The 21,815-nt window shown below is 44.4% G+C and overlaps 2 protein-coding genes across 2 annotated transcripts; both read left to right on the forward strand.

Annotated features, from left to right (window-relative positions):
• Positions 1-2,947: 2,947 nt before the first annotated feature.
• Positions 2,948-11,025, forward strand: rimoc1 (rab7a interacting mon1-ccz1 complex subunit 1). The gene is made up of 6 exons (XM_056290655.1): positions 2,948-3,041; positions 3,887-3,996; positions 7,740-7,886; positions 9,202-9,333; positions 9,629-9,743; positions 9,910-11,025. Exons 1-6 carry the CDS (start codon positions 2,948-2,950, stop codon positions 10,143-10,145), a joined length of 834 nt encoding a protein of 277 aa, XP_056146630.1. The 3' UTR covers positions 10,146-11,025.
• Positions 11,026-11,230: 205 nt separating this feature from the next.
• fbxo4 (F-box protein 4) lies at positions 11,231-16,258 on the forward strand. The gene is made up of 7 exons (XM_056293251.1): positions 11,231-11,395; positions 11,647-11,921; positions 12,100-12,320; positions 14,588-14,663; positions 14,782-14,954; positions 15,312-15,538; positions 15,726-16,258. The coding sequence occupies exons 1-7, from the start codon at positions 11,231-11,233 to the stop codon at positions 15,807-15,809; spliced, it is 1,221 nt and encodes a 406-aa protein (XP_056149226.1). The 3' UTR covers positions 15,810-16,258.
• The last annotated feature ends 5,557 nt before the right edge of the window (positions 16,259-21,815 follow it).

Here is a 21,815-nt window from a genome sequence, read left to right on the forward strand (position 1 = left end):
GTCTCCAGTTCTGTTTGTGATATTCATGGACAGGCAACCAAGGTGAGGAGTGTGTCCGTTTTGGGGACACCAGAATGGCATCTCTGCTCTTTGCAGATGATGTAGTTTTGTTGGCTTCATCGGAACGCGACCTCCAGCGCGCGCACTGGGGTGGCTTGCAGCTGAGTGTGAAATGGCCCGGATGAGAGTTAGCACCTCCAATGAGGCCATGGTTCTCTACCAGAAAATGGTGGATCGCTTCTGTGGTATTACGTAAGGGCACATGTAGATATCTTGTCATTTCATGTGATTAGAGTGACAAGCAATTGTGGCAAGAAGCACAAGGCCATGTAACCAGGACAGAAAGTTATTAGAAGATAAACTTGTTTATGCCCAAAGGTAGGATAAGTGAGAATCCATTATGTAAGTGTAACCATTATGCAGAAAATAGTAGTAGTAGCAGTAGTAGTAGCATATCAAGACAACCATTAGACTGTCAAAGGGGGATGATTGAAGACGTCCAAATGTCATCCTTGTGTCGATAGAGAGGCGCATGCTCCACCAATATGTACTGATCAACAAGGTCCCTGATTAAAAGCAGCACATTGATTGCCACAAGTAAATTGTTCACTAGATTTGTAAATGGTATAAAGATAGGGAGGCTTTTGCCTGAACTGCAGTCACTCAGCAGACCAACTCAGACTTTGTTGATACGTCAGTAAAAGTCTTATTTTGAAGGATACTCGTCTCATTTACTTTTTTTGCAATTTCTCTGTATCATTGGCCACCACACTCCCTCCGGGTTGGGGATGAGTTGTTGCCTCAAGTGAAGGAGTTCAAGTATCTTGGGGTCTTGGTCACGAGTGAGGGTAGGATGGAGCGGGAGATTTACAGACGGATTGGTGCAGCATTAGCAGTAATGCGGACGTGCTTGGCCGTTGTGGTGAGGAGGGAGCTGAGCCGGTAGGCAAGGCTCTCAATTTACCACTCAATCTTCGTTCCAACCCTCACCTATGGTCGTGAGCTTTGGCTAGTGACCGAAATGGAGCGATCGCGGATACAAGCGGCTGAAATGAGTTTCCTCCATAGGGTGTCTGTGCTCAGCCTTAGAGATAGGGTGAGGAGCTCGGACACCCGGAGGGAGCTTGGAGTAGAGCCGCTGCTCCTTCGCGTCGAAAGGAGCCAGTTGAGGTGGTTCAGGCATCTGATTAGGATGCTTCCTGGGCGCCTTCCTTTGGAGGTTTTCCGGGCACTTCCAACTGGGAGGAGACCCCGGGGTAGACCCAGAACTCGCTGAAGGGACTACATGTCCAATCTGGCCAGGGAACGCCGTGGGATCCCCCAGGAGGAGCTGGAGGGCGTTGCTGGGGAGAGGGACGTCTGGAGCGCCCTACTTACGCCGTGAACGACGCTCTGTTGTAAGTTTCGGGGTGTGTGTGTGTGTGTGTGTGTGTGTGTGTGTGTGTGTGTGTGTGTGTGTGTGTGTGTGTGTGTGTGTGTGTGTGTGTGTGTGTGTGTGTGTGTGTTTAATAGAGGTGAACGCTACATTGTGTCGAGTGCACTGAGAGAGCCACGAAACCGGAGTCAACTTCCTATGCGCAAACCTACATGGCTAACGAACATGTAGGCCGTGGTGGATCTAGAGATTTTTTCATGGCGTGGCAAAGGGGTGGCAAGACTGTGTCCCAGAGGTGGCAGCTGCCACCCCTTGCCACCCCGTAGATCCGCCCCTGTGAGGGGGAGGGGGGATTCTAAATCGGCGACTTCTGTTTGAGATGAGTTTGGCGCGGGTGTCATTGACCTTCACCATACATGTACATAAAATATTGTAACGTGCACGGATAAGAAGACACGCTGGCCGCTGGCTCGCGGGTCTGACCCTTTAGTCGAGCGGTTAGCGATGTCTCCTGCGGTGCGGGCGACACGGGTTCCCTTCCCGGCCGCGGCAGTTCCTGTGGTTGCGTTGTCCCCCGAATTCGCTACATTGGTGTCAGAAGTGGGGTGAAGCGACCGTAAGGCCATCGGAAGCGCATGCGCCCTGAGGCGTGAAGGCGCTTGTATGCTTAAGCGCGGGGACGCGCTTCCCGAAGGAGGGGTGTAGTGTAACGTGCATGGATAAGAAGACACGCTGGCCGCTGGCTCGCGGGTCTGACCCTTAAGTCGAGCGGTTAGCGATGCCTCCTGCGGTGCGGGCGATACGGGTTCGCCTCTCGGCCGCGGCACTTCCTGTGGTTGCGTTGTCCCCCGAATTCGCTACAATACTTTAAAAACATATTATCTGATTTATAAATGGGGTGGCAAGACTGTGTCCCAGAGGTGGCAGCTGCCACCCCTTGCCACCCCGTAGGCTCCGCCCCTGCATGTAGATGACATAAATCGTCACAACACCGCATGTCCAGTGCATCTTTGGGGTTCGTGACGTAGTCTTGGAAGGTCACAGATTCACTAAACTTCTCTCTGCAAGATGATCACCCAGCACATTTTAAATCACTAAATGGTCTGCATTAACTTTATATTGTAGCGAATTCGGGGGACAACGCAACCACAGGAAGTGCCGCGGCCGGGAAGCGAACCCGTCTCGCCCGCACCGCAGGAGGCATCGCTAACCGCTCGACTAAAGGGTCAGACCCGCGATGTAGCGGGTCTTCTTATCCATGCACGTTACACTATGTTCCGCATTGCCTCACCCTGTGTGCAGCCTATAATGGTGCATATTAATTCTGTTCTTTTATTTGAATTCGGAGTTGTGGAGTGGGTCTAGGGGTCAGTTTGCATATTGTCGTGACTGTAAAACCCTGTAGGGACTACCTTGTGATTCAGGGCTATGCAAATAAACACCTCTCGACTTAAAGAACTTGTAAACGTGTGTGTGCGGCGCCGCAGCCTTACAGCAGCGCGAACCGAGCGGAAAACGAGACTCCGCAGACACGTGACTGGTCCGCGAGTCACGTGATGTAGACTTTTCGTCATGGCCGACGACTGCAGGCGACAGGGGTTTGAGCTTGAGAGAAGGATATTTGAGTTGGATATCAAGTGCGCCAGCCTCCGGACCGAAAAACAAGGTACGCGCATACTTTTTGGGTAGAAGACGTAGCGGCACACGCGTATGTGTTGTTTTGTTTTTTTTGAACTCGCCGCGCCGTTGCGGCTTGACAGCCTGGGTTCCGTTTGTTAACTCGTTGGGTTAGCTAGCTAGCTAGCCCAACGTTAGCTTGATACGGCGGTGGAACAGCTGGTTAGCTAGCTAGCTAGCTGGTAAACATTGGAGCGTGTAGCCAGCTGCTCCACCGCCGCATCAAGCTAACGTTGGGCTAGCTAGCTACACCGCCGCATCAAGCTAACGTTGATGCAGCGGTGGAGCAGCTCCAATGTTTACCAGTTTTAAACCTCGGCTTTACATTTGGCTGTTACGCGATCGGCCGCGCAGTGATAAGAGAAGGTACAAGTCCAAGCGACGTACAGTTTGCTGAACCCTCGCAGCGCTGCCGAGGAGCCGTTAATCGGCTAACGCTACCGATTGCATTAGCCGCCGCTAGCTAACCGCTCTCGGATAACGGACTGAGAACACTTCGGCTCATCAGTTACCACACATCGACAGTTGGTGTCTCGATTTCTTTTGAATTGCCCTGCACGTTAACGCAAAACCAACTTGGAATGGAGAGCAAAACATCACTAGAATGAAATGTCGATTAGTTGTTTAGCTAAATATAATGTGTCCATAGTACTTTTTATTGCTGGGTGTTCTGCCCTAGCGTCTGCTCAGGAGCACTTTGCATGAACATGAAGCAAACAGGAGATGGCCAATGTGCAGCCGATGGGCAACGCTTTGAATTGAAACGTGTGCTGCAGGATATTGTCTGTGCTGTAGAGCTGCAACTGGTAACATTAACCTATCGTTTTTCCCTAGATGACGACTATTTACAGAATGCCTCTGCCATACTAGACAAGTTGAAAAGCTTTTACAGGCAAGGAGGGGAAAGCAGCAGTCTTCCCAAACTGCTTCAGGATTACACACAGGTACTTCAAAGTTGACTTTTGTAGATCTCCCCCCCCCCCACCGGTTCATTCTGGGGGGTCACGAAGTCACTTGTGCTAACCAGTAGAGATGCACCGGTTACAATGTTATTGGCCGTTTCCAATTTTTCAAAAGTCTGACCTACCGATTCCAGTTTTGGCAGATTCAATTTTTTCCCCCTGAGGACTACGATTGACAGCATACACAAACATATTTGTAACTTTTCTTTACTGTACATTTCAATTGTGTGTTCATAATAAGACGTTGACTATTAAGTAACTTTGACATTTTCTCCAAAACTGCACCATGTCACAGGACCTTCTCTTGTTCACTCAAAAAAAAAAAATCTCAAAATAAACTAGACGAGTGCACTCAGTAGAGTGCAGATCCCCGCTAGGCATATCTCCCCTTCTGCAGTGGTCGGACATGGGAAACAAACCACCCCTTTTTTTTCGCCTACTGGGAGAAGGGGAAATACAGAGCCCCTGCCTGCATGTCTCCATCTTTTCGGTGCTCATTCTTAGGCAAAAAAAAAAAAACAGCTGAGGAGTTAGCACTCAGTTGTGATGTAAAACAGGTTTTTCAAAGGGTTTGAATCACTGCAAGCGTGAGAAGTCCTTCATCATACAGTCATAACTGCACAAAAATTATTTGGCTGACAGGTCCGGTAGCATGTGAGATTAGCAGTGGACAGATACGCACAGAGACAGAAAAATCTGTATTTTTCCTGCCGTTATAAGACATTTGCACAGCGCCCAAGTCGACTGAGTGGGAAATATGCGGATTTTTTTTTGTTAATATGCGACGCTCAAGGTAAAAAATCTTACCTAATAAAAATGTTTACTTGTTCAGTCTGTGGATGTGCAGCCTCCTAGGCAGACTCTCGCACGAATGCAACCAAGTCTAGTATGAATTTGCACTTTCCAAAAAGAAAAAGTTTGCTGTGCAACCATTTTGGTCTGACTCTTTATTTTTTATAATATAATAAAGCTGGGTAAACCATTTGCGGTTGCGCATGCGTGACTCGCCTCTATGGTTGACTTGGATTGGGCAGCAACAAGAATGTGCAACACATCCTGTTTTGACTGCAACCTAGAGGAAGTTGTTCCTTTTATAACTTTCACATTTTTGTATTATCAAATTTTTTTAATAACTTTTTATCATGTCGCTGCCCGATCCGAGTCCACCATACATGTGAGTTACACATGCGCACAGTTGACTTAGCTCGGGCAGCGACAGAGAGCAGCGTTGGTCGAGCGAGCGAGAGAGTGAATGAAGAGCGGGAGTGGCGATAATGAGAACAAACATTTTTCAAAGGTTTTAAACTGCAACTACGAGAAGTTCTTCATCATGTAATCATAATGCACAAAAAATTTTGGGCTGATGGGTCCAGTATTTGTGAGATTAGCCGTGGACACACACACACACACACGACTAAACGCATAATCTCCTCCAGGCTATCTGCCCTGTGGAGATAAAAAGTGTTCCAGGTTACTGGACAGCTTTTTTTGTACAAATAAAATCCAACTGAAAATGAATTGCTGTATATTCCACTTAAGCTAACATGTTTTACTTTCCCAAAGTAAACGACGGTTTTTGACGACATGTTTTACAGTGTGTGTGTGTTTTGCTGTGACATTACTGTCCCTGCCGTTGTGTGCAGGACATGAACCATTGTGCGACGCGTGCGTACTAATTTGACCGGCACAGAATCGATGTATCTGAGACTGATCGGCCGGTTACCGGTCATGGTTGATGAAGCTGAAAATCAGCCGATTCCGGTCACCAGCCGATTGATTGGTGCATCTCTACTAATCAGCATTATACATAAGTATTAACATCTGAAACCAGGAAGTAAGCTCTCAACATTGAACATCCTAAAATATTTTATTGATAAATGTTAATTATCTACTATAAGAACATAAAAAGCAGACATTTTAGTGCTTGTATAGTTGCTGGTAACTCATATACACATTGGTTTAAGAGTAGGTCAGAACACGAAAATAGTTTTGTTACTTCTAATCCAACCATCTGGGGTTGACAGTTGTACCTCTCTGCCTTTACAACTTTGATTTGATTGTCTGAGGAACACTGTGTGCCCTACCTGTACTTGTCAATGAGACACAGTAGATCCAGTATGCCTAAATGCCTGGGTAACGTAAAAGTGAAGTGATACCTGGTATCCTGATCCAGTGGAAGGCGTCAATTTATGACCATTTCCAAAACCAACAATATGAGCCAAAAATTTGTGATCTGACAGGTAATTACTGTCACAGCCATGTTTCATAGAACTTACTGGCATTTGTCAGTAGACTTAGGTAGTAGAAGACTGAGAATAACTTCTTGTTTGACTAATTATGACAAGAATTAGCTTAGTCAGCTACATCTTATTCCATGTGCGGTGCGAGTTTAGTCCTGTTGTAGGGCTGCCAGGTTTTGTACTGCACATGCTGCAACAGTGCTAGTTTAGTCCTAGCATCACGCATGAAGTAGGCTGCTACTCTGAAAAGTAATAAACTTTTCAATACCAAATTAGCAAAAAGTAATTATTACACTTACAGTTCAAAAGCAATATTGATGGCAATTCCATCATCTTTAGGCATAACTGACAACGAATAGGATGTTTCCCCTTTTTGCTGAGAGTGGAATGACTTTGCTGTAATTCTTTCTTTTAGTTTTGCCATTGTTAGTGATTCATTCATATGTTCTTCCATCTTGTAAGTATCATTGAATGACGTATTGAAGGTCTTGCTGTTGGCTTGTTGAAGAAAAGTTTCCTGGCCTTCAGAAACTATCAGTTGTAACTTGTGGTAGCTGGATAAATGGTATAGGCATTGCTATAAAGGAGGATAGTAACATGACCCGAGATAGCAACAATAAGGGTGGGCAAAGTTTAGGATTGGTCAAATATAAGGGAAAACAAGCAATCGGTTACCTTGGAAAGGGGACACATACAGCTTACCCTTCACTATGAACCAAAGTATAAATGGCAGTGGTTCTGGCTGTTCTGGATGATTTCTTGTCTTTCCTCTACATTGACTATTGGATTTAACTTTTATGCTGTGCGCTGTCCATAGAAGCTCCAAGTGAGGTTGTAACACATTAATTAAATCATATCATACAATCTCCACCGTAAAGTAGAAAAAAGTAGGAATATTTGTGATAATTTCCTTGAAATGGACAGCACTAATGTGATAAATACATTGCAAAGATAACTGATATCTTATTGTAGCAGAGGTGACCAATGACTGTCCGAAAAAAATTTCAGAGCTGATGATGTGCACCAGATTTAGATTCGAATTAAGTTTGGGACAAGCCATTAAAAAGAAGGGGAAAAAACAGTCAGCAGTCTTAAGTTAATAAAAGTTCATTAAAGGGTATTAACCCTTTACACATACAAGGGTATCCACACTCCCAAATACATACACTCATCACGTATTTGAACAGTCATCAGAGTAGGCGCGCTTTCAACTTTTCATTTGTTTCAACACACCCTCCCCGTGTGATCCACCACTTGTAGCTATTTATCTATTTTAAGCATATGGGTCCAGATTGCTGTTATTTAGGAGCATGTTTTTTTTTTTGGTATATGTTTCTGTTCTTGTATTCAGGGAAAAATATGTTGATGATTTTTACATATAATTTTTTTGTGAGTTTGAAAATGTATTTGCATTTCCTTGTGCATCAGATTTTTTTGTATGCATATGTGTGTCATGTGTCTTTGTGTGTGTGTGTGTATGTGTAGGTAATCTTAGACATCACATTTTATGAGGAGAATAAGCTGGTGGACCAGGAATTCCCTGAAGACTGTTCCCCATTTAAAATTCAACAATTGCTACAGGACCTCACAGAGCCAGAGGTATTGGCAGGGAGACTAGCACCTGCAAAAGAGGTGAGGTGTGTGTGTGTGTGTGTGTGTGTGTGTGTGTGTGTGTGTGTGTGCGCGCGTGTGTGTGCGTGTATGCGCGTAAGCTTGTGTCTTGCTATGTATTATCTTCAAGGATCAGCCCCACTGTGGGCCAATAAAGCACTGAGCAAGAAGCTCAGTGAAGAGGATGCTATGTTGCTAAGGGCATGTTCACCCCCCCCCCAAAAAAAAATTGGATCATTGGCTCAACAACATTTTGTGCTGATGATTAAAAAAAGAAGCAAAACCGGAATATCTCACTTATAAATTATTTTTGTATTATTTTATACTGTCACTTATTTGTTGGCCAAGTCTTGCCATTCTTTTATATTATGATGTGAAACATTGGTTTACTTCATCAGAGTTGACTGGTCGCATTTACACACTAGGGCAATGCCCTCAAAACTCTTGTCAACTAATTTCATACATACTATTACGTGTGTATAGTGTACTAGTGTAATGATAATGATGTTGTAGTCAAGGGAACTGTGGTACATTAGGTATTAGATTGGTTATTATAGCGGTTTAGTTAGAAAGGCAATGGCACCATTTGTCTTAATTTACCGAAAGCGGTTGCATATTTGTGCCTTTACATACTATCGTTTTACCATTTGTGTTCGTAATTCACTTATTTGGCACAACCAGCAATAGCAAAGGGCAGCAGTACAAAATACTGCTAACAATAACCAGTTTGTAGAAATGTTAAGCTTCTGACTCTAGGAATTCAAATTATAATATGCTAAAAAAAATCCTTAGAACATTAATTGTTCAGACCATATATTCCAAAAACTGGCCAACTATTACTTGTCCCTCATGTCAACAGTCAGCCAGATATGATTTGTTGCAAAGAGCCCACAGCTCATTCGGCAACAGCAGAGTGGATCTGTCAAGCAAGTAGCCAAAAATCTAAATAAATGTAGACAAAGCAGATGCTTCATATATTGCAGAGGTCTTATTATCGTAGGAACTTTTTGTGCAAGACGAAGAACTGAATCAAATCCAATGTGCTTCTGTTGACCTCAAATAAATAAAGAGGTACTCCGGGTGTGTTTTTTTCCCCCCTTTTTTTATCACAAAAGACGAATAAGGGGAGAGAAGAAGATGGCTCCATCGGATATTAAACTAACACGATGAATCGCTGTCCTCCTTCTGTGCCCATCTCCATTTTCTTTGGATAGTCATCTTTTTATGTCCTTGGCAAAGTTTGCTTTAGTTTATACCAACAAATAAAACCTTTCCAGACATTTAAATCTGTATTAAATATTTTTAACACAGCTGCCCTTGGCTTTTGCTCTGACAGGTGCAGGCTGTATTGGGCTTGGAGCTGTTAGAATGCCTTTATTGGCGGCGTGGAGCTCTGCTCTACATGTACTGCCACACCCTACACCAACGTAAACAGTGGATCAAGAAGAACAAGGACACATTCCTTAAGGTAAAATGCTGTAGAACAAATCGGTTTGAAAGTAAGCATTTCATTGCACCGGTCGTGCTGTGTGTAGCCATTGCAAATGCCGAATAAACTTAAAACTTGATACAGTTTATCAAATTAGGGATCACATGTGTGGATCAGAACAGTAATGGGTTTGCCTAAAAATGCTAGACACTGAAACAGTGTCAAAGTGTTTCTAATTTTATGACGGCAGTAGTTTAAATCCCAGGATCATAATGTTAGCAGATATGCTGTTAAAAGTCAGTATGTTCAGCTGTTTTTCTTTGTGTGTCCCCAGTGTATTCAGGAGGGTGTGCGCTACCTGATGCGGATGCTGCAGGTGAGGAACTCTGTGAAACTCAACGATGGGGTGGTGCTCCATGACAGTGCCACAGCCAACTTCCTATCTGAAGGTAAAGATGTTGACATCATCTTTCATGCTGGTAAACACTCAACCAGCTATGAATTTTTGCTCCAGTCTAATATACATCATGCCATCACGATATGAAGTAAATGAAGCATACTACTGCAAAACACCAGTTTGACTGTCACTCACTACCTGCTTACTTGTTTGACCAGGCATTTTTTCAGACACCCACCTGTTGACGATGATGTACATAGGGGAGATGTGCTTCTGGGCAGTGAAGTATGAGGACTGCAGTGGTGATACTATGGATCGCAAAGAGGACCGCCTCCAGTTCCGGGACATTGGAACGCAGATCCTCAACAAATACGTGCTCGCATGCGAAGGTCCTTTGCAGGGCCAGGGCTGGAACACAGAAAATGCCAAGGAAATCCTTAGTATCTTACAGTGAAATTGAGCTGCTTCCGTGTTGAAGTTGCCCTCAGACACAGATCTAAGATTAGTATACGAGTCTATATTACTCCCAAAATAAAACCGTAACTCTTAAGGTTTGGATGTACTTTGTTGGATATAGAAATTGTGAGAAAGGGAAGGTATAGGAGAGTTAAAGTAGACCTTGGATTGGTGTCTATAGGCAACCTCATCCTACGCCAAACAGCTCTGGCCAAATGGGGAATATGAGAGGCTAGAGGTTGTCCTGTATGTGGTGTGAAATTGGCAGGGGTAGAGGAAGAGGTTAAAATATTTTTCTCCCTGAGAAGCACTTATCTTCCAGATTCCAGACTGTTGGTTGGGGCATGTGTTTTGCTCTGAGAATGTGGTTGAATAATATTGATTTTGTTATAAAAAAAAAAAAAAAAAGAAAAGAGGATTATTATGAAAATAGTTTTTTGTTTGTTTGTTATTAAAGATCATTTCGAGTATAATAACAATCCATCTGGTAATGAGACATTGCACACCAACAATTTATTTATTTTTTATTTGATCTTTTTTTGCCTTTATGTTATGCTTTTTAATATATTTTCTAATTAATTGTATATGTGTATATATACACATACGTAAATACATTGCAAAAGGTAAGGAAAAGAATGCAAAAAGCGTTAATTGAGACTGAAGTATTGAAAACCAATTGCAAGTATGTACAGTTTTGTTTGAAATATTCGCTTTGTAATGCGCCAAATGTTTCTTTACAACTAGTAAGTCCCATTTTCTTGTCACTCAGATAACTTTGATAGTATGAGTACAAAGTGGAGAATCTGTGTTGGTGTTTTTCTGAGAAAGAAAAAAAAAGTGTTTTTTTTTTATGTTCACGTTGAAAATAAATAATCGCTTTGGTTTAAGAAGTCTCGTGGTCTGGTAGAACTACAATACTCACAATGCACCGCGCACCAGCTATGCGGAAGTGGGAGGCGAAACGTCAGATTTGTTCTGTTAAAATCTGCCGTACGGGGCTTTTCGCAAGAGCAGCGGGGACGTCAGGCTTTTATTCGTTCATTTGTTTTGTACCGATAATCTATCCTAGTTTTTACTTTTTAAATGGCGGGGAAGACTCGGCAACTCTACGAGTCTGCGGTGATACGCAGTCTCCGACGCTTTAGAGACCGATACCTCTCCAAAGCAGGTAACGCCGCAATCGGTGACGTCACACCGGCTGACCCCGACGAGGAAAACCCGCCGTTTGGTTTCCTGAACGACTTACCGGTGAGAGTAAACCCCCCGCAACGCAGTCTGGGGAGAAGCTACACAAAGTGAAAACTTTTATAACTGATGGGGGAAAAAAATTTCATCTAGTAACCAGCGTTTCTGCTCTTGAGTTAAAAGAAGCCAAAAAACGACGACTTCCTCTCGCGAAGGGGTCACGTGATATGTCTAGTTATTCATGACGTGACCGGTGACGTCATCCCAGGCCCACGCTAACACGTTTAATCGTGTTAAAATGTCCCCTCCTGCAGGTGGATGTGCAGTTCCTCATCATGACCCGGCTGTCTCCTGCAGACATCTGTCGCCTGGGAGCCACCAGTCACTACTGGAGGGCCATGGTGCGAGATCCGTTACTGTGGAGGTATTTTCTGCTCAGGGACACGCCCCGTTGGCCCTCCATCGACCATGTGAGCATGCCCCACCTTGAGGCCCTGGGTTCCCCTCTGTGCAGCGGAGACACAACTCTGGAGGATGAAGTGGAATGGGGAGACAACAGGAAACAGTTAAATGTCGATTATATGGCAGAGTGGGTACAACTTTATCTTTGACCGAATCTGTCGATCAATCATTGGTATATTCCATTACAACGCAGAGACATAGGGTCATTTGATTGGCTACTAGATACACCAGGTCCATGCCCATTATGTTATGTAGGATTTACCGTGGAAGACATTTGAATTGTGTACTCTTTCTCTTACTGACAGATACCTAAAGGGCTGCCCAACCTGTAGACAACGATGGCTACCTCCTCGGCCTCCATATGAGGTTGTCACGTCATTCCTCCAGTCTCTGGTGCCGATGTCTGAGCCACGCTATGCCATGTTTGGCCCTGGCATGGAACAGCTGGATGTGTCCATGGTGACGAGGCTCATGCATGCCCCAGATGTGCTTCCTGTGGCAGGCATTCCCCAGCGACAGATCAACGGTGGGATTCTCTATTGGCTAAGAGGCAGAGGCAGACAAGAGCTGTGTCTGCAAAACCACAAATAATAGCATGGAGTTTTGGTAGGGGGAAAAAAAATTGCAGCTCACAGTGTGCTCTCACACTGTATTTGCATTGCATTGCAGTAATGGAAAAGGTAGAACATAATGGCTTATGAATACAGATATTTTATACTTACGGTGTAGTGGACCAAATTACAAGTTAAAAATATGATGGCAGTTTACATTTTGGTGAAAAGCTTTTTTTTTTCCCAGTTATGTACTGGACTAATTGCTACTATAATGTCCACATTTGCACACCAAACAGCAGAGCAGGTTTTAACTGTTGAGCGATTCATTCATGTTTAACATATAGACTTTAGTATTGGCATTTTTGGCCTGAAGTTAACCTTTAGAGCTGAAAAAAAAAGAAATTACCTTGTCCCAGCTCCTTTTCTAACCTTAATCTTTAATGGTGAAACTGTAAAGCATTTCAGTATTTTTAGCCACGTTTACATACACTGAAGGGGATCGCTATGACATAAGATTGCTTTAGAGAAGGCAACCTTCATGGTCACGTAATGAAGTTATCGACTGGTTGTCCTCCAGCTAGTTAATATTTTTTTTCAGAAAGATTATCAAGTCTTACTCAGACTGTTCGAAAACGAACTGGTGATTGAGTTGCACCAGTCATCTGACATGTTGTCCATTTATTCCCCAATAGGGGGCTCCCTTCGTTCATGATAGCTTTTATTCAAACCTTAACAATTAGATGCTGAGCAACTCACGGGCCTGGAAAGAAACATAAAATTGAACAGATCATTGTTCAGCACCCTGCGAGTCCCATTCAGATAGATCATACTGTTTTTCCTCCTACCGTGAGATGCTTACAGTGCTTCATGTGAAATTATTAAAGGAAACTATTTTCTGTTAAAGACACACCTTATAAGCCTCAAGTTCAAAGTAACAGGGAGTGCAGAAGAGAGGTGAAGAGGAGAGTGCAGGCAGGTTGGAGTGGGTGGAGAAGAGTGTCAGGAGTGATTTGCGACAGAAGGGTACCAGCAAGACTTAAAAAGAAGGTTTACAAGATGGTTGTGAGACCAGCTATGTTATATGGTTTATAGACGGTGGCACTGACGAAAAGACAGGAGGCGGAGGTGGAGGTGGCAGAGTTGAAGATGTTAAGATTTTTCGTTGGGAGTGATGAAGAAGGACAGGATTAGGAACGAGTATATTAGAGGAACAGCTCCGATTGGACGGTTTGGAGACAAAGCAAGACAGGTAAAAGATTGAGATGGCTTGGACATGTGCGGAGGAGAGATGCTGGGTATATTGAGAGAAGGATGCTGAATATGGAGCTGCCAGGGAAGAGGGAAAGAGAAAGGCCAAAGAGGAGGTTTATGGATGTGGTGAGGGAGGACATGCAGGTGGCTGGTGTGACAGAGGAACATGCAGAGGACAGGAAGAGATGGAAATGGATGATCCGTTGTGGTGACCCCTAGTGGGAGCAGCCGAAAATAGTAGTAGTAGTAGTAGTAGTAGTAGTAGTAGTAGTAGTAGTAGAAGACACCTTGTAAGCCTCATGTCTACTGAACATGTAGCATAAGGCCATGTGTCTACCGGAAACGTGTGGCGAAGAAACATTGCTAGTGCTTGATGTGAGCCCTCGGATGACACTGTGTGAAAAGCAGGTATTGTACGCGGGGAGGAGATGCTTTGTAAGTGTTGCCATGCAATGTGATAACTTTCACTACAACAGAAATATTCCTCCTGCTTAGTCTTTATTCATTTTGAGGTAATAGGCATATATAACATGTCAAATGGGCGTTTTCTTGTACGAGCACTTTTCATTGATTCGGATTTGTCCATTTGTTTTCGTTTCTCCTCTCTGCTTTGACAGAGTGGAGCTACTCCTTCATTCTTATTGGTTGGTGGAAATAGACACGACATTGACAAGTTGTGTGCCTTAGCAAAAGTTGATGTTGTTTCAACTTTGGAGAAAGGTGGAGTGCTCACAGTGTAGCCTATAAAAGGTCGTCAGATCCCTGCATTGGGTTAAGAGCACTTTTATATAACAATACAAAAGTAAAGGGCACTCTTTAATACAGGTCTCTCTGGTGGACACATCGCAAAAGTCTACTGAATGCAAACTGACCTAAACCTTTTTTGCTTGGCTTTAATAACAATGATGCTGTGCATCCATGACACTGTGTGGCCTTGTTATATTATAAACCAAGCCAACCAAGTTAACCAACTCTTAATTTACTTTAGGAATTGGCTCAGGGATCAGTTACACGTACAATAATCAACAAAAATTCAATATACTGACTCTCTACTCGACTAATAGGTAAGCTTTTTTTTTTAATCTGAAGCTATATCATGGGATAGTATTATAGTCCTATTCATTTATACTTGGTACAGTGAATATTTCTACAACCATAAGACCATGTGTTTGTGTAATGTAGGGCAGAGAGGGAGAGAGCCAGAGCGGAGCAGATGAGTGCCAGTAATAAACTATTCACCTTGGATGGAGAGGATCCATCAGGCCACCCAATCTTCAGCCTGGCCTCTCAGGTCCAAAAGGTGTGCCAAGTCGTGGATGGCTTCATCTATGTGGCCAATGCAGAATGTGGGAGAGGTAAGTAGCCAATTCTACAACCTCACTTGTGATGTTCAGTCCAAGGACCAAAATCTTTTTCTTGCTGCTGCATATGAAAAGCCCTTTTTACCCCCTATAATAAAAATTATGAGGTATTAATCTCTGCAGGGGAATTCAGTTTTCACTTGCCTCCCTTTATGAAAGTGCGGGATCAGCTACAGATTAATACCTCTGAAGCTGGCAGAGCGTCAGTATTCTGCCCTGAGAGAGTTGGCTGGATAATGACTGACACGGTCTTCCATGCTACCCTGTAGGAACTATTTGTTGCCGAAGTCCAGCGGCATGTGTTCTTAGCTATCCTGTGAAACATTACCCAAAAACAGATATCTTCAACAGATGAGGGGGAGTTAGAAGCAGCTCAGATCCGGGCAGCGCTGAGTCCTGCCTGGGGCGCAACCTCCAGGCCTCTCCTGGTGCTTTCCTGTGTCTCCAGGGAAGATCCTGAGCCAACTGTGACTGCTAGTGTGGGATCTAGCTGCACACGAAACAGGGCCAAGTGCAGAACCCCCTGTGTGGACATGGCCCAAAGACTCTGCCTGCCTCAGCTGCCTAACCCTTGGATGGTAAAGTGATATTTTCTGCTTGATAGATTGAATTTCTTTCACTGGAATAATCACATCCAGTCCATGCTGTCGCTCACTCTGTGTGTGTGTGTGTGTGTGTGTGTGTGTGTGTGTGTGTGTGTGTGTGTGTGTGTGTGTGTGTGTGTGTGTGTGTGTGTGTGTGTGGGTATGTTCCTCTCTGGTACAGGTACAGGACACAGTGGCAGAATCTCTCTCAGGTCTTCTGGATGGCATTTCCTGGTTGCTGAGGTGCTCTGGAGTAAGACTCTAATATGTACTACTGGGAAATAGGACATCAAATCATATACCTTATTTCTTCCACAGTCTTAACAGCAGGACACACCTTCAAGCCTTCATCAGTGTACTAAATTCACAGCAGATCTTCCAGAGTTGGAGTACTCTTGACTTGCAGCACAAACAATGCACTAGTCAGTGGATCTCATTATTTTTGAATCCTTACTCATCTTGGGGAGCTGACCAAGAGTACATTTGTTACACCAAGAGCCAAGGATAGGCGTTTTCAAGGGGAGGGAGGCTTACACACATGCATACACTCAAACATCTTGGATCACTGGCAAGTGCACTCACAATTGGGTATCGTTGGACATTTAGGTTGCTCCAGTGGAGTAGTAGGGGATAACGGCATTCCTGAAACATATATTAGGGTTTGGGGATTTCTATCGACAACATTCCAGTCACAAATCAGGCTCCCCAGCCTTCAGGCAAGTGTTCTTACCCTGGCCTCCTTACTCTAGGAACTTTGATAGCTATGTGCTTATTATTATTATTATTATTATTGGAGCATGTTATATGTCCTCTTTTGAAAGAAAACTGCTATTAATAATCTTATTAACTTTGCGCCAGTTACTTTTTTAATTAATCATTGAAGGATTTCTATAACCCCATGGACACACCACCCATGGGGATGAGCATTGGGGTAGGGTGCAACGCAGGCCGGATGTCAGGCAAAGGCGGGGACCAGGGCGTTTCGACTTCTGGCATCGCAGACCGGTTCAGGAGGACTAACTGGGAGGAGACCCTGGGGTAGACCCAGAACTCGCTGGAAGGACTAAATGTCCATTCTGGCCTGGGAACGCCTTGGGATCCCCCAGGAGGAGCTGGAGGGTGTTGCTTGGGAGAGGGATGTCTGGAGTGCCCTACGTGGCTTGCTGCCACCGCACCCGACCCCAGAGAAGCGGCTGATGATGAGAGCGAGGGAGGGTTTCTATATGTTTTTAGCCATTTTGCATGAATATTTTATTCGCTGAATAGATGGACTTTTTGCATTTTTTTTACTCACTGCTGACCTTTTTCTTTTTGGAAAAGGTTATTTTTTGGCATTTTCTGCCTTTATTGCATAGTGATAGCAGAGAGAGAGAGAGACAGGAAAGGCAGGGGATGACATGCAACAAAGGGCCCAGGCCGGATTTGAATCCAGGCCGCTATGTTAAGGATTCAGCCTTATGTGGTACACATTCTACCAGGTGAGCCACCGGGGTGCCCCACTGTTGACTTTTTATAAGGATTTTTTTTCTCTCAAGGTATCACAGTATCATGTCAGGCCGTCAGCCTTTTGAATTACTAATATATCCTATGACTAGTGATCTCCAATCTTATGCTGCTACTCTGCCATACAGTGACTTGTTTTGAATCAGTATATCAGAATCATGTATATATTGGCCGTGTTGGTTTGCACATACATGGAATTTGACTAGAATAACAACACTACAACAGAACAATCTTCAGATATGTACACAAGGATTGACTTGTGCAGGCAAAATAAGAGGGGGTAAGGTGCAGTGGTGCAGAGAATATATCAGAGATGCTGAAATAGATGTTAGCAGGTTACTTACATACACGCCTGAGGTAGATGGACATGACAGCGCGTACCAGTGTACATACAATGTACAGTACAGTATATACAAAATGGTTGGATTTATTGACAGTGTTAAGTGTTCATTTGAGTGACAGCCCGCAGAAAGAAACTGTTTTTATATCTGCTTGTTTTGGGGTACGGTGCTCTGTAGCGCCTGCCAGAGGGGAGGAGATGGAACAGGTTGTGACCAGTGGTGTGATGGGTCTGCAGCGATGTTGCAGTATGTGAGTTATTGCCTTCTCTTTTTCCCCTAGCTTTCTCTGCCATACCATTGCAACTTAATCAGAGAGGCCAAATTTATTTCCTTTCTGGCGAGCGGAGCAGCTCGTTGGCACAGCAGAGAGGACAGACTGCTGCTCTTGCCCCGCGGTTCCTTTCCTCTGAGGTCAGCGCTGGCATGTACATCCGAAGTGAAGGTGCAAGGAGATGAGTGTCGTACGTTTACCACCAAGGGGCGCCAGTGTTGTTTCATGCATGCTTTACGAGGCTTTGCATCCCTAACCTGCCTAGTTTTGTTGTTTTGTTTTATTTTTTATTTCTATGACGGTTTATCTCCACTGTCTAAACAGACCAGTAAGGAGCAGGTGCCAATAATGGAGCTGCCATATAATGGGCAAATATTGACCCCCCCCCAGCACGCCCCAGAGCGCATTCTCTTTTACGCACATGTCGAGAGGAAAAGCTGAGTTTTACACAGTGCTATCAAATAAATTCATTACAGAGCTTCCAGAAATGGCATAGTAATTTCGGCCATACCCTGGTTTTCGTGTTTCGTTTCATGGCTCGAGTTCCAGGGCAAACGCCGCACAAAAAGCGGCCCGGTTTGGGAGTAAACACACATTTTCTCTTGCCTCATGCTGGCCTTGTTACAGTTGTATACTGTGAACATTAGTGACTGATTCTTATTCATTATTCCCGTGGCACATTACTCACATAGCATGACGACAGTAATGGGATCATTTGGACACAGCATGACAAGATAATATGCCTCGATACCGCTCTTCTGTTCTAGTCGCCTAGGTAACCGTGAATCACCGAGCGAAATGTATTTTTCTACTGATGCTTCAAAAGTTTCCTCAGTCTCAATAATCATACAGATACGGATTTAGAATTGGGCTGTGAATGGCGCTGTTTAGCGGCATTAAGCCCAGACTGGATGACGGGGTTGCAGAGATTTTTACTTTATATTTGTTATGCCTTCGGAAATTGAAAAGGAAATACTACCTTGTGTGTATGAGAGAGAGAGAGGGGGATCTATACATATTTCTGTTTTCTATAAATTGGATGTCTGTCATAGTTTAACTCAGCTATTGACCAACACACCCTGTTTTTGGAAAATCTGCGTACGTGTTTGCACATTTAGCGGGTCAGAATAGTTGCAATGCCAGCAGAATTGCACTTCGTGTCTTTTAAGTCGTGCATCGTGGCAGTCACATGGAGGGGATGCTAGACAGAATTACTACACGACTGCATATCCAGTAGATACGGCCTCCATACCGGTCTCTGCCTGTCCCTGTCAAGCGTGGGAACTCATCTTCAGGCCAGGTATGCAGGGAATAACAACGACGAGTCCTTTGTTTTTACACTGTGATCCTATTAGCACTAGTGGGGAGGGGGGGGGGGGGATGGATCTGCTTCCAGCATCCACCAGATAAGTACCGGCCCCTGAAGACGAGGGCTGAATCAACTGATTGACTAAATGTACTGATCCACTGACTGGTTGAAAGATGGCACGAATGCACGTCTTGTGTTGGTATTGTTTTATGTGCGAGTAAAAGGAAATGGATATAAGAGTTTAATGTGTTAACGAATGAAGGGTTGTTGCCGCTGTGCACCGACGTCAGGTCGTCTGACTGTGGTGCGAGGACTTGCAGGGATAGCTCTCTTCTTCTTTTCTTATGTATTTTTTTTCCCCCCTCCTAGGTGTGTTTATTCAGACTGTAGGCTGTGGACTATCTGCATGTCTCCACACAATAGAGGAAGGGCTTAAGTGGGGGAGGTTTCCATGGTCCTGTGTTTTTGAAGGGGGGGGATGGGTGCGAGACCTCAGGCTGCCTCTTGTCCTTTCCCAGAATGGAAAGGGGCCTTTAGGATATGACGTCACAGCGGAGCTCCTGTTTACCAAAGCTGCCAAAGGAACCGGCAATTTAATGGACACAGTCAAAACTTACTGCGTAAGCAAGCCGGCATCTCAACTCCACACATGTTGTGACCGAGAAATATACAGAAATGAAATATCTGAAGTGCTGCAACAGATTTTTCCCCCAGCATTTATTGCACTTTCGTCCTTGCACGCTTGTTTAAAGGCTCGTGCACGTTTCTGCCTTGTATCGTCTCATTCGCGCCGTCTTTTACTTGGTCATCGTTAATTCATTTATTTTTTTTGCATTCGTTTCTTAGTTGTGATGATTTGCTTTTATTGCTTCGTATGCTCCTCGAGTTGTTCATTTTTCAATCTCTGTTGTTCATTTTTTAAAAATTACATTTTACTGTATTTTTTTTTTCTGGTTGTGATTGTTTTAATTTGTGTCTTTCTTGCACTTGGAGATGCATTTTTATGTATGAAAGGTTGTCTATAAATAGTTTATTATTATTATTATTATTATAAAATCCCACTCCTTATGGCTGATGATACTTTGCGTGAACAATCTTATCACTGTGCTTCACTATCAAAATCTGTCCCTAAAGTGTGTTTCTCTCATTTGGAAGCAACCAAGCCTTCTTTAAAAGTCAAGGAAAAAGGCTGCCTCCTTTGTTTATTGTATTTGTTTGTGTGTTTTTGTACACCGTCTTCAAACAAAACGTGTCATTCCAGTTTCCTCCCATATTGGCTTTCTGGGTGTATTTCAGGTGAATGGAGACATGTGATGGTACAATGTACCCTATAGAAGTGTGTGTGTGTGTGTGTGTGTGTGTGTGGGTGTGTGTGTGCCAGAAAGCTCATCCATCCCTTATCCAAACCACTTATCATGCTGTCATGGTTGCGGGGATGCTGGAGCCTGTCCCAGCAGTCATTGGGCGGCAGGTGGGGAGACACCCTGGACAGGCCGCCAGGCCATCACAGGGCCCACACACACACACACATTCACACCTAGGGACAATTTAGTATTGCCGATTCACCTGACCTACATGTCTTTGGACTGTGGGAGGAAACCGGAGCACCCGGAGCAAACCCACACAGACACGGGGAGAACATGCAAACCCCACACAGAGGACGACCCGGGACGACCCCCAAGGTGGGACTACCCCGGGGCTCGAACCCAGGACCTCCTTGCTGTGAGGCGACCGCGCTAACCACCGTGCCGCCCCAGAAAGATCAAGAAAAAGCTAATTGCACAAAATTTTTTAGTTTCTTTACATATCCAGAGATGTGCCCTTTGAGTTTTTTCTCCCCTTAATGTTCACAGGAGACTCATACGAAAACTAGGTCACATAACCTGGCACGTATCGCGCGGCATTTACTGGTGTAATGTGGTGGGGGCATTTAGCGGCGATATTTCCCATTCATCCCCCAGCAGTTTCCTCCTTGCAATTAAACCTAGGCTTTCCCTGCGGTTGGAGTTGTATAGCCTCTAGTACCAAGTCAACAAAGTCCTAATTCAACTTAGCGTATAGACACTTTTTTTTTCCTGCATTTGCACAACAAGTCATATTACTGACGCCGGAGAACCAATATTTGCCAGTTAAATATTTGCAAAGAAGTGGTTTTCACAACTTTCCAATGAAAATTATAAGGTTCCCTTCTCCAGCAGAGTTCATATTCTTGAAAGCACCCTTCCTGGCTCACACACACACTCGCAGTATAATATAAATAGAGATATCAAAGTTAAGGATCCATCCTCCTGTCTCCAGCACAGCTATTTTCACCGTTGCAACTTTTGCTGTTTTGCACCTTTTACAGTTCAGCTCACTGCAGACATCTTACATTTTCTACGTACAGACGGATGAGAAATGAAAGGAAAAGCCAACAGAAAGTGTGTCAGTAAGGTGTTGGGCCACCACGAGCCTCCAGAACCGCTTCAGTGCTCCTTGTCGTAGAGTCGCCAAGTCTCTGAAGTCTACTGGACGGGGTGGACACCGTTCTTCCAAGAGACAGTCCCTCATTTGGTGTTTTGATGACGTGGTGGAGAGCGCCGTCTAACACGCCGGTCCAAAATCCCCCGTACGTGTTCAGCTGGATTGAGATCTGCTGACCCTGAAGGCCATAGCATGTGATTTACATGGTTTTAATCCTCTCAAACCATTCAGTGGCCCCTCGTGCCCTGTGGGTGGGGGTTTTGTCATCCTGGAAGAGACCCCCCCTCCCCCATCAGGATAGAAATGTTTCATCATAAGATAAAGGCGATCACTCCGAATAACTTGGTATTGATTTGCAGCGACCCTACCCTCTACGGGGACAAG

This window comes from Lampris incognitus, chromosome 1 (genome assembly GCF_029633865.1).
Source record: "Lampris incognitus isolate fLamInc1 chromosome 1, fLamInc1.hap2, whole genome shotgun sequence".
NCBI classification, from domain to species: Eukaryota; Metazoa; Chordata; class Actinopteri; order Lampriformes; family Lampridae; genus Lampris; species Lampris incognitus.